The sequence below is a fragment of the Zingiber officinale genome, chromosome 6A (assembly GCF_018446385.1).
Source record: "Zingiber officinale cultivar Zhangliang chromosome 6A, Zo_v1.1, whole genome shotgun sequence".
Lineage (NCBI taxonomy): Eukaryota > Viridiplantae > Streptophyta > Magnoliopsida > Zingiberales > Zingiberaceae > Zingiber > Zingiber officinale.
In genome coordinates this window covers 74,330,944-74,343,414 of record NC_055997.1, presented here as the reverse complement: position 1 = coordinate 74,343,414, position 12,471 = coordinate 74,330,944, and the positions used below count along the sequence as shown (strand labels likewise).

At 37.1% G+C, this 12,471-nt stretch overlaps 1 protein-coding gene across 2 annotated transcripts; it reads left to right on the top strand.

Moving 5' to 3' along the window:
* The first annotated feature begins 625 nt into the window (after positions 1–625).
* On the top strand, positions 626–5,061 carry LOC121996569 (protein spotted leaf 11-like). 2 transcript variants are annotated; one of them, XR_006116120.1, is made up of 5 exons: positions 626–1,142; positions 2,838–2,954; positions 3,135–3,545; positions 3,642–4,882; positions 4,951–5,061. XR_006116120.1 is itself a non-coding variant. In XM_042550580.1 (4 exons), the coding sequence occupies exons 1-4, from the start codon at positions 837–839 to the stop codon at positions 4,797–4,799; spliced, it is 1,992 nt and encodes a 663-aa protein (XP_042406514.1). In that variant the 5' UTR covers positions 626–836; the 3' UTR covers positions 4,800–5,061. The 2 variants fall into 2 exon arrangements, 1 of the variants encoding a protein (XP_042406514.1); XM_042550580.1 differs by having other exon boundaries at positions 3,642–5,061.
* Positions 5,062–12,471: the final 7,410 nt, after the last annotated feature.

The following is a 12,471-nucleotide window of genomic DNA, read 5'->3' as shown; positions in this document are numbered from 1 at the left end:
CCAACCCGAATAGAAGAGAATATGGAGGGACTATCAATACCCGATACCTGATCCGAAGATCCGATTAAATAATATATATACATATATTAAAGAAATTTTTTTTTTCCAAAATCAATTTACTATTTTTTTTTTATATTAGGAGGAGATTATATAGATGTTTAATCTATTTTTTTAATTATATATATATATTTTTTAATAGGATGTTAATTTTAATATATTTTTGTTGAATGATAATAGTTAGATAGAAAGAAGAAAAATTAAAATTATAGAAGATATCCGATCTTTTAATGGGTATGAGTATATCCATCAGAGATCCTATACCCGATGAATATGAGGACGGAGGATATAGAATCCAATCCGAACTTGACCCATTGTCATCCTTATTTCTAAGCAAAACGAAAGGATCTATGGATAATTTCTAATTTTATGAGAATGTATTCATAAAACTCCTATTAAGCAGGCGTCGGCTCGAAGCCGCGCCGAGAAAGTATCAATTGCCAAAAATATTAAACAAGTGTAAATTAGCTAATTAAGCCCCAGCGTGAACTGATCCGACGGATGAAAATTGCTTAATGTGATGATGGACGGTAGATTAAAATACTGCAGAAGTGTTTGCATGTGTGATTTGGAGAAATCCTCAGACACAGCCAATGGCTACTGGTGCTGGCACTCCATCTTCGACAAGGGGCGAAGGAAAAGGGGCTCCTTTTCGCCTCCCTGAACCAATCGCGGAGCAATCGATCCACATTTTGTTCAATTGATCGCGGAATCGAGTTTTACGCCGTTCGGTTTGCGGCAGTCGAGGCCGATTGGTCGAGTAATTGTCTGAAAGAGCGATGGAGGAAGTAGAAAAGGAAGCTGCCCTAGTGCCGCCGCCGCCTCCAGCGCGATCGGTTGTGGAGAGACTGGCGGAGGCGGTGGAGAATATTGTGAGGATCTCTGACTTCAGGAAAGCCTACAAGAAGCAGTTCTGCAACCTCTCGCGGCGGATCAAGCTGCTGGCGCCGATGTTCGAGGAGCTCAAAGAGAGCAAGGAGACAATCAGTGAGCTGGTGCTATCCTCCATGGAGAAGCTTGTTCCGGCGCTTGATTCGGCCAAGGACCTGCTCCGTCTGGGGAGCAGTGGGAGTAAGATCTTCCTGGTAACTATTTCGATTCTTGGCCTCCCTTTTGTTGTGGTGATCAGTGGTGATTTTTCCTTCCAACTTGTTGTATACGAAGTTACTTCTTTCATGAAATAATTTACCTTGTTTTGATGTTTTCTCCTTAATTCAGTATCGTGTCCTTTCTCAAAGGGATCTTCTCATGTATCTGGATCTGATCTATGCATTACTGATTGCTATTTAGAATCATGTAGATTGTCAAACTAATCCTATTTTAGCTTTTTTTTGGATGATTTTTTGATGGCGACAAATATAATTTCTTATCGGTGGAGCATTTTGGAGTTTAGAAGACGACGTGAAGTGCATTTGGAGATTGCGAGAACTTAAAAGATTTGTAGAGGAGAATTTTCTACTTGGGGAGTGTTGTTTTATTATTATTGTTTATTTTTTAGAAGCACTAGAGGTGAGATTTTTTTTTTTTACTTTTGTTATATTTGCTTGACGATAGTTTAGGGAGGATTGAAAAATCTCTTGTACTAAAGTGAAAATCTATTTGTTTGATTCTCATTCTATGTTTGATCTCATAACATATAGACTTGGATTTTATTCGTGAATGTGGACTTACAGTGTAGTTTTATTTTCCTTATGTGCTTGTGTTATTCTACTAGGGAAATCAACATTTTCACCATGTTGTCTTCTGGTGGAAATATTTTGCATTCTAGAGGAACTGGATTTGAATCTATAAATTGTGGTTTGAGGTGGTTGGTTCTAATAAGTGGTGTTAGAAAGTCTCCAATCTCATCTGATAGTATCCAAGGCACTTGTGTTTCCAACACATTATGTAGGAAGATTCAGATTTGTAGTATAATTAATCCAGCAGATACTACAAGCTATCGAGAAACAGTTCCTTCAAACTGTCTATTATTATATGTTCATAATTTCATTTGTCTCTAAACCTGCATCATTTTATCTGATTTTTAACTTCATAACTGGAGGATTTCATAGTTAAGAAATGGCTGATTGATACTGGCTTTAGCATGATCAAGGTGTTATAGTTTGCAATCTCAGCTCTGAAATGCATTTATAGTGAAATATAATTCTCATAGCCATCTGATTAGGGTGTTTGTCCGAGAGTGTTCATATATGAGAGAATTTCAAGGTTAATTTTGTAGAAGCATATTTTGTCCTTGTATCTGAGATTTCCTGATTATCGCTGTTTTTTTGTTTTAACTTTTGTTGGATAATGTATATGGATCCAAGCCATATTTCCATCAAGGCAGATTTGAACCCAGTACCTTTAGTTTCAAAACTTTTACCAGCTACATAAGTTGACACCTTTATAATTTCCTTGTTATTGTTTATATTCAAAAGACTCGAGCAAGCAGATATGTTTCGGGTCTAATTTCTTGGTCAAAATTTTTAGGGCGATCATTTTAGTTTAGTTTTCTAGGATGTTCTTCTGGAGTTCTGACAATATCCATAAACAAACCTTATCTGAAACTCAGATGCCTCCAGATGTTGCAATTGTGAAGAACTATGTTTCTGAACTCAATTCAACTTTCACTAGATACAAAAAGGTTTCCTCTAGGATTATTTTAGAAACAATATTATATACTGATACAGTATTGCACCCCATGCACACAACTTAGTAATTGGTCTGCCGCATGTGTTGAATCCTAGCATTGTATTCGATGGATTTACTTAACTCATGAAAATTTGCAATTCTGTTTTCAGGTTCTTGAGCGTGATAGAATAATGGAAAGATTCCAAAAAGTTACATACCAACTAGCACAAGTTCTGGATGAAATTTCTCTTGATGAGATTGACATATCAGATGAAGTAAAAGAACAGGTAAGCCATCATCATGATCATAAGCCTTCTCAGTTCATGAAGCATGCCCCTTCATTGATACCTTGAGTTGTTTTAATTGTGGCGACTAGTTCAATTACAAAAATCTATTGCTCGTATTTAGATATAATAATTGCGGTGACTATTTTTAGTCATGTGCTTATCAATTAGCATCTTCTGCAGGTTGAGCTTGTGCATTCTCAATTCAAAAGAGCCAAAGAAAGGATTGATAGTCCTGATGCTGAGCTATACACAGAATTTTTAATGGTTTACCATATGAGTGCTGATGCCGATGTGGACTGTTCCATTCTACGGAGATTGGCAGAAAAGTTAGAGTTGATAAACGTATCAGATCTCAAACAAGAGTCCGTTATATTGCATGAGATGGTTGCAAATGATGGTGATCCTGGAGAAGTCATTGAAAAGATGTCAATGCTGCTAAAAAGGATAAAGGATTTTGTGCAGACACATGAATCAGAGTCAGTCTCACTCACAAGCAGAGATATTCATGAAACTCCTGTTATTCCCAATGACTTCCACTGTCCTATATCCTGGGAGCTAATGGGAGATCCAGTTATCATGTCCACTGGACAGGTCCTGAAATATCTTTGTTGCTTTTGTTATCTTGGTACAATGATTCATTTTCATCTATGAATATAAGTGTAACTTTTCTGTTTCTGTGTTTTACAGACTTATGAACGTGGATACATTGAAAAATGGCTGGAAGCAGGGCATGATACTTGTCCAAAGACACAACAGAAACTATCCAACACGTCGTTGACTCCTAATCATGTTCTGCGCAGCCTCATTGTACAGTGGTGTGTGGAAAATGGTGTGGATCCACCTGAGCGCCCCAGCAAGCCTCAGTCAGTCTGCTCTGCAGGTGAACATGCTAAAGTCATAGATCTTCTTCGCAAGCTATCTTCACAGAACCTTGAGGAGCAACGGTCAGCAGCTGGTGAACTGCGCCTTCTTGCTAAGCAAAATGCTGATAATAGGATCTGCATAGCTGAGGCAGGTGCCATACCTCTGCTTGTGAGTTTGCTCTGCACAAACGACATACGCTTGCAGGAGCATGCTGTTACTGCAATTCTGAATCTCTCTATTTGTGAAGAAAACAAGGGGAAGATAATCATCTGTGGTGCTGTTCCTGGGATAGTGCACATTCTGAAGACAGGCAGTACCGAAGCACGAGAAAATGCTGCTGCGACACTTTTCAGCCTCTCGGTGGTGGATCGAAACAAAGTCATAATTGGTGAGTCAGGGGCAATTCCCCCTCTTGTATTGTTACTAAGGGAGGGAAGCCAAAGGGGCAAAAAGGATGCTGCTAGAGCACTCTTCAATCTGTGCATTTACCAGGGTAACAAGGGGAGAGCAATTCGGGCCGGGGTGATTCAAACACTAATGACACTCTTGTTAGATCCTGAAGGAGCTATGATGGATGAGGCACTCGCAATCATGGCAAATGTCTCAAGTCATCCTGAGGGAAAAGCAGCAATCACTGCAGCTGAAGCGCTTGCATTACTAGTAAAGGTTATAAGAAGCGGGTCAACGGGGAACAAGGAGAATGCGGCTGCTGTTTTGGTCCACCTCTGTAACGGGGAGAAGCAGCAGCAACATTTGGCCGAGTTGCAGGAGCAAGAGATGATGGTGCCCTTGCAGGAAATGCTACAAAACGGTACCGATCGAGGCAAGAGGAAGGCTGCACACTTGCTTGAGCGAATGAGTTGGTTTATGGAGCAACAGAAGGAGGTGCAAGCTTTAACTGAGGCTGCAGCTCAAGCACGAACTAGGACACTCATGGACATGCTAAGGGATACAGCTTCATCAGCTTCAACTGATACATAAGTTAAGGTTGAGATCAATCGGATGATGCAAAGTTCTCGATTTTTATGGAGGGTTGCATCGGTTCTCTCAGATTTTATATTTCAGTAAGTTTCATGACTTGTTTTTACCAATTCAGTTATGAGCTTTCATCTCTTTCATTTTTGCTACACAGGTTTAAAGTGTTAGTGGTGTGATTGGCAGAATGAAATGGTAAATGATTCATTCCTCATGATTTCATTATATTGTTTAGATGTTGGTGGAATGATTCATTTCATTTCAATTATTCTATAGTTTAAAAATGGAAAACGTCCTGTTAATGATATTTGTTAAGTTGTTATTTCGAAATTAAATTAAGGGTAGATAAAATGAGGGCTGAAGATAGAGTCGGGCGGCAGGTGCTCGACGAGATCTTTGATTATTATGGTTTAATTAAAGTATTTATATGTATATAATTATTAATTACTATGGTTTGATTTTTTTTTTCATTTTCACATAGATGTAAATTGTATTGGAACTAAACCTGGATGGTAGTATTAATATGTATATCATTATTAATTAGTTTGGATTGATTTTATCGATTTCGCTAAGCAGGGGGGTAAACGATTTAAATTTAATTGTATTCAAGTTTTTTTTTAGTTTGTTAAAGTTTATTTATTAATTTTTTTATTAAGTTCAAACTTTTTATTTAGCTCGAGGTTGAGCTTTTTAAACGGGTAGAAATTGTGTATTACTGTTTTTAATTCAACAAAATTGTAAAAATTAACAGTGAAATGTAAATTAATTATGCTCAATTAGAAATTAATGAGTCAACTAAAAATTGACGAGTTAAATTTTATATTGTAAAATGTTATTGAAATGGTTATTTAAGTTTGATTTATTTTAGTTTATGAGTTTGAATTTGGTTGAGAGTTTAATTTGAGTTTTGTTTATTTAGATATTATGGAACTCTTCATTTTAATTTATGTGATTGTTTAAAAATTTTATATTTTAGGTATGTTTAGTTGATTATTTATTTATTTATTTAAGTAATTTTGTATATATTAAATGAAGATAAATAAATTTATATTAAATTCAATATCGAATTTATTTATGCATTTATTTCATTTACCATCCTAACTAAAAACATAAAATTAATTTGTAGAGATAATTAGGGGTGAACAATTAGTTTAAAATTAGATGGAGCAAGTTAAATTAGGACAGTAAACAAGTTCAGTCGTTTATGAGCCTTTCAGATTTTAGTTTGAAAAAAAATTATTTGAGTTTATTTGATTAAGTTAACGAGTTAAATTTGAGCCTGATATCGAGCATGAGCTTAATAGTATTTAGTTTGTGAACGCGTAAACATGTTCATTTAAAAACTCATGAATATATTTATTTATATATATTTTTAAATAAATTATTTATAAATTATTTAATTTTATTACGAACTGAATTCGAATTTTAGTTTTAAAACTTAGCTAAGCTTGAGCTTTTAGGTAAAATGCACCGAGCTCGAGCTGAAACTTTTTACTGTTTGATTTGGCTCGATTTAATTATATTAGACCCCTAATTAAAATCGATTAAATGAATGTTTTATTTGGGGACAAATTGAAATTTGCCACCAAAATGGACCAAATCAAATAAATTTAAAATATATTAAGTCAGTTGGTTATCAAATTAACCGATCAATCAGTATTACCAATCAATTATTGACATCAGAGTTACGAAGTCGTGTGATTTGATTGAGCTACATTAGTCGATTGCTGTTTCGATTTAATATTTAATCTATTGGAAGATTTTAAAATTGAAATCGAATTGAATAAATAAATAAAAATGCTATATTTTTTAGAAAATAAATTTTTAAATAACTAAATGGTATTTTTAAATTTCCAGGTAATTTGATTTAACCTACCCTTTCTCACCTTATGTAACAACAAAATCTATATTCAATATGAATAAGACTAAGCTTGTCTTCGTAGGTTGCTCAGTTAGGTATACAGAGAAAAAAATATTTTTCATCCTCTAGCTATTTGATGATTGATTATAAGTTGATCATAATCTGTGTTTTTTATACCGTGAATAAGATCGAGCACAATTTGATCTATTTTATCTTAGTAGTTTTTTTTTTTTTTCAGACATCACCCAAAAAAAATAATAAAAAAAGAAGATGATTTTGACTATTTTATAAATTGAGAAAAAAATGATAAATTATTTTTTATTTAATTTATCATTTTTACAGCAAATAAGCATCGTTCTACTTAAGACCAAGATGGATCTATTAATATCCTCACGGATTAATATAGTTGATATTTACATAAATATTAATTTTAATAGATTTTAGGTCAATTTTTAATAGATGTAAAATATCTTGTTGGATGTCTGACTTTCCTCATATATAATAGGGCTGTAAATAAACCGAGCCGAGTCGAGCCGAACTTTAAGATGTTTAAGTTTGTATGATAAGATAACCAAGCCAAGCCGAGCTTAAAATGAACCAAGATTTTGAAATAAGTGTTCAAACTTGGCTTGGTTTATTTTTTATGAGCTTGAGCTTATTTGAAGCTTGGCTTGAACTTGATTTGTTTAGATGTTATTAAACTCTCAATTCAAGCTTAGTTTGAGCTTGATTTGAGCTAGGTTCGTTTAGATGTTATCAAGCTCTCAATTCAAGATTGTTTGATTGTTTGAAATTTTTAATTGTTTGATTGATTATTAAGATTGATAGTTTAAATTTATTTGTTTATTTTATTATTTATTTAGCATATTGAAAAGAATTTTATTAATAAATATGGTTCGTAAACATTGTTTACGAACATTGTTTACGAACGCTAACGAGTTGAACACATATGTGTTCAAGCTTGTTTGTTTAGCTTAATGATTTGTTCATGTTTATTTATTTAATTAATCTTATGTATATTGAATGAACATAAACAGATTCTTATCAAGTCGAAGACCAAATTTATTCATGAATACTTGATTCATTTACCGCCCTACTCATATAAAAAATTGAATAATATTACTTTTTGCTCTAAGATGATGAAAAGATGAAGCTACCAGTCAACATAGTTAGACATATGTCTATATCCTCTTTATCACATTAATAGCATTAACTCTAAAGCCAACCTCCAATTTGACGATGCAATAACTTCTTCCACCCATATTATATCTTATTGGCATCCGAAACTTGATGAAACTAAAGCTTAATCAAATCCATTTAGATTAGTAGTAGAAAAACTTCACTTTAATCGAATTGTAACTCGACTCCATCTGAAAAAGAACATGAACCATTGGGAGTTGAGACCATTAACTCGTCAAGTGGTTGTACTATGTTCCCTAATTCATTATGTGGTGGTCTACCTTAGTCTCATTCAAGAAGACAAACATAATGTGTTATAGTTCTCGAATATTATTCCTTCAAATAGTGAATTAGTTGGGGTGGGCATCCCAAATCGAATTGAACCAAAATATTTATTATGAATATTGAGTATGAAAAATAAAAGCTAAATATTTTTTTTAAAATTTAAATTAAACTAATCAAAATCAAATTATTATTTTTTAAATGGAAAATTTCATTTCATGAGGAAAGTTTTTTTTATTTCTAAATATACTTAAATAATTTTGTCGCAACCAACAATGCGTTGGATTATTTAATATTGAATTATTTAATAGAATCATAATAATTTTTCGCCCGCCAACAATACCGTTGAAGTATTTAATATTGAATTATTTAATAAAATGATCATACTTTTTGTCCCAACCAACAACACTGTTGAATTATTTAATAGGATGATAAATAATGTACCTATTTATTTTTAAAAAATAAATGGATGATGTTTTTTACTCCAAAACTTAGGTCTTTGAATCTTTTTGATGAATAGTTTATTATCAAATTACTTTTTTACAAAAATTAGGTTAGTAACAAAACCATCAATCTTAGAATTTAATATGCAAGAAAACAGTGATAGAAAAATTGCGTAATAACTATACATTACCAAAGTCTAGGGTCGTTTGAGCACGTAGCGGCGTTGTGCTGTTCTTGCGTCATTGAAGCTTGAATGCGACAACAATGTGAGGTCCTAGAATAGTCGTAAGAGCTTGTGTATGAGTTATGTGAATTCTGCTAGCCGAACACCTCTTTTATTGAGCGTTGAGGGCGCCTCCAAGCTCATTCGAAGTGCCTCCAACCTAAAGTCTGATCCCTTAAGTTTCGGTCGCGATAAGTCATGCGGACTATGACTTCTATCCACTTGAGGGCGCCTTCCAAGCTCTCCAAGGTACCTCCACGCAACTTCGAGGCGACTCTAGTGCACTCCAGGGCACCTCCTCGCCACGAGAACTTTATCCTCAAAGTTCATCAGCGCGAGGGCGCCATTGCGCAGCTCTGAGACGCCTCCAAACACCTCTGAGGTGCCTCGAACACTGCTAAAAAAATGCATTAGTCCAAAAATAAAGTGTAACCTATAAAATAAAGTTAGCACAATATAGAATAATATTATTAATTAGATACTGTCTTACCAAGATCATGATATAGTCATATTCTCAGTTTAGACTTCCAAAATAGACCTAAACTAGACCAACGCCTATGTTGGTGCAATTTCCAGTAGGTCAAGGTTGACCTAGTTGACCAAGCGTAAACTTTGGTCATGGTTTCGATGTTTGACAATACAGAAAGACATGTAGACATGGACAATGCAGGTGCAGTTGTCCATACGGAGAGATACTGATCAAGGTCTGATCAGGTTGAATGAAGAAGAGTCAAGTAGATCAAGGTTGACCGGATACTTGACTGGGAAGTCCTAACTGGGATGTTAGGCAGAGTGAAAATCCTAGTGAGTGAAGCTAGGTGAAAGGGAAAGTCCTGGTGAGTGAAGCCAGGCAGTTGGAAAAGTCCTGGTGAGTGAAGCCAGGAAGTTCGGAAAGTCCTGGTGAGTGAAACCAGGCAGTTCGGAAACTCCTGGTGAGTGAAACCAGGCAGTTCGGAAAGTCCTGGTGAGTGAAGCCAGGCAGTGGGAAAGTCCTGGTGAGTGAAGCCAGGCAGTTGGAAAGTCCTGGTGAGTGAAGCCGGGCATATTGGAAAACCTGGTGAGTGAAGCCAGGTGAAAACCCTAGTGAGTGAAGCTAGGTGAAAGTCCTGGTGAGTGAAGCCGGGCAAGGGAAAATCCAGATGGATCAAGGGTGATCAGACATCTGGTATTGTGAAGGTCAAGTAGGTCAAGGGAGTGACCGGATACTTGGCACGAAGAGAAAATTCCAAGTGGGTAAAAGGAATTGACCGGACACTTGGTGGGGAGTCTTAGCAGGTCAAGGGAGTGACCGGATGCTAAGCATGATGTGCCAACAGGTCAAGGTTGACCGGATGTTGGTTTGGAAGGTTTGGAACTTGGTTTGGGCAAAACCAAGCTCTGGATCGATCAGTGGATCGATCCAGTGATACACTGGATATCTAGATCGGTCTGGTGACCGATCAGTAACCAAACAGTAGCCTACTGAGTGTTATCTGATCGGTCTGCAGACCGATCAGGAAACAACGATCAGAAGGCAAGAAGTTCGGGAGAAAAGGAAGGGAATGCATGCTGATCGGTCCTTGGACCGATCAGAGGAAGCTCTGATTGGTCCCCAGGACCGATCAGAGGAAGCTCTGATCGGTCCCCATGACCGATCAGATAGGCTCTGGACCGATCAGGGTGGAGCCTGATCGGTCCAGGCCTAGCCGTTGTGACTCAACGGCTAGGCTATTTCGGGCGTCTGTGTTCTGGCCTTTTTTGCTTGCAGGTTCGCAGGTTGACTCAGGATATCATAGGTTATAAAAGGATCGAGGGCTTCTACAGCGATACGACTTCCTTCTTCTTTCTCCTCGGAACTGAGCTGCTGTTCTTCTGAAAGCTGTGCTCTTGAGCTTTGCTGAGCTCCGAAGCTTCGTGTGAGCTTCTTCGACTGAGTTGCTTGTTGGCATTCTTCCGTGAAGTTGGTGCTTCATCCGGGACTTCAGTCGACGAGAAGGCAAGCGAGTATTTGTACATTCATTGTGTATTTCGTTCTTGCTCTTCTTTGTATTTCCATATTGCTGTTGCAAGCTATTGTGGTGAGGTTTCTCCACCCACAAGGAGTATTTATTAGCCGGTTCTCCGGGGACTCATCCATCGACGGATTGATAGGGCTCGTCCACCTTACGGACACGCCGAGGAGTAGGAGTTTCATCTCCGAACCTCGTTACATCGTCGAGTTCGAGTTTGAGGTTTGATCTTTCCTTTTTGCGTTTCTATTTAATCATTTCCGCTGCGCTAACCCTAATCGTAGAAAGAAACGCGAAGATTTGGGGTCGGCTATTCACACCCCTCTCTCTAGCCGCGACCATCGATCCTAACAAGTGGTATCAGAGCGAGATTGCTCTTCGTTGGATCAACACCCGGGGGAGCACGAGCTAGAGAATGGATCTATTTGGAGAAGATGTCACGATTCCACCCTTCTACGATCGCGATGACTTCGCGTTTTGGAAGGTAAGAATGAAGTACTTTCTTATTACTAACCTTGAAAATTGGAGTTGTGTTCAATTAGGTTTCAAGCCTCTGATGGACAAGAAAGGAGAAACCCTAGAGAAGAAGGAGTGGACCAAGGAACAAGTCCACCAATCCCTAGTCAACGATGAGGTATTGAAAATTTTTGAATTTTCTTTACCTAATGATGTTTTGTGTAGGATAGGTGGATATAACGATGCCAAGGAGTTGTGGAACAACTTGGCAAAGTTCCATGAGGAGAACTCTACTTCAAGCCATGAAGAGGAGTCAAGTGAGCCAAGGAGTTCACATCATGGAGGAATGAATTTAGAAGTTGAGGGCCACTCAACATCTAAAGAAGAAGAGGAGGAGAGTTATTCTTCAAGTTTGGAGCAAGAAGAAGAAGCTTCTACCTCCGGAAGGGATGAAGGAGAGAGCGTTCATCCATCCTCAACTCTAGGTAACTCAAGCCATTTAGTTTCTAGCAAATTACAAATAATGTGCTTTGAGTGTAGGGAATTTGGACATTACAAGAGTAAATGTCCAAAGAGGGTTAGAAAGACTCCACCGGCGCCAAAGGTCAAGGAAGCCGGAGTCCCGATACGCAAGAGCAAGGAGCACGTGGTGTGCTTCCAATACAAGCGAATGGGACATTATCGGAGCCAATGTTCGAGGGGGAGGCAACCTCACAAGGACAAGAAGACAAGCACATCGATAGGGGGAGCTAAGGCAAACCCTAAGGTAATCTCTAAGGCACATTATTGCAATAATAATAAGACACATGCTAGTAGCCTTATTGCTATTGTTAATAATGGTAAGCATGATAACATTAGAAATCGATACACATGCTTAGGTGCCAAACATGTGAGCCTAGATAAGGATAACACTAAGAAAGCCAACCCTAGAATTAACTCATCTAAGGTTAAGGGAAACCTAGATAGGAATCCGAAAACTACTAGACATATGCCTAGGAGTACCTCAAAGAACAATGACAAATTAAAACTTGAGGTATTAGAAAAGGAAAATCAAGTCTTGAGGTCAAGACTTGACACTTTAGAAAAGACCCTTAAAAATTTAGAGAAGTCAACTCTAGGGTCTAAGGGTCAAAAACCCAAGTCCAAGGACATGAAAGGTTTGGGTCACAAACCTAAGTCCCAAGTGGTCAAGCCCACTTATCATAATGTTCCATTTGATTATGGAACAAGACCTAGGGCTAGAAA

What these genes read in the sequence shown, in the direction of transcription:
- LOC121996569 (XM_042550580.1), top strand. Translation starts at nt 837, where the DNA reads ATGGAGGAAGTAGAAAAGGAAGCTGCCCTAGTGCCGCCGCCGCCTCCA. An exon ending in GTGGGAGTAAGATCTTCCTG is followed by an intron (nt 1,143 to 2,837) that starts GTAACTATTTCG and finishes TTCTGTTTTCAG; the next exon opens with GTTCTTGAGCGTGATAGAAT. An exon ending in TTATCATGTCCACTGGACAG is followed by an intron (nt 3,546 to 3,641) that starts GTCCTGAAATAT and finishes TGTGTTTTACAG; the next exon opens with ACTTATGAACGTGGATACAT.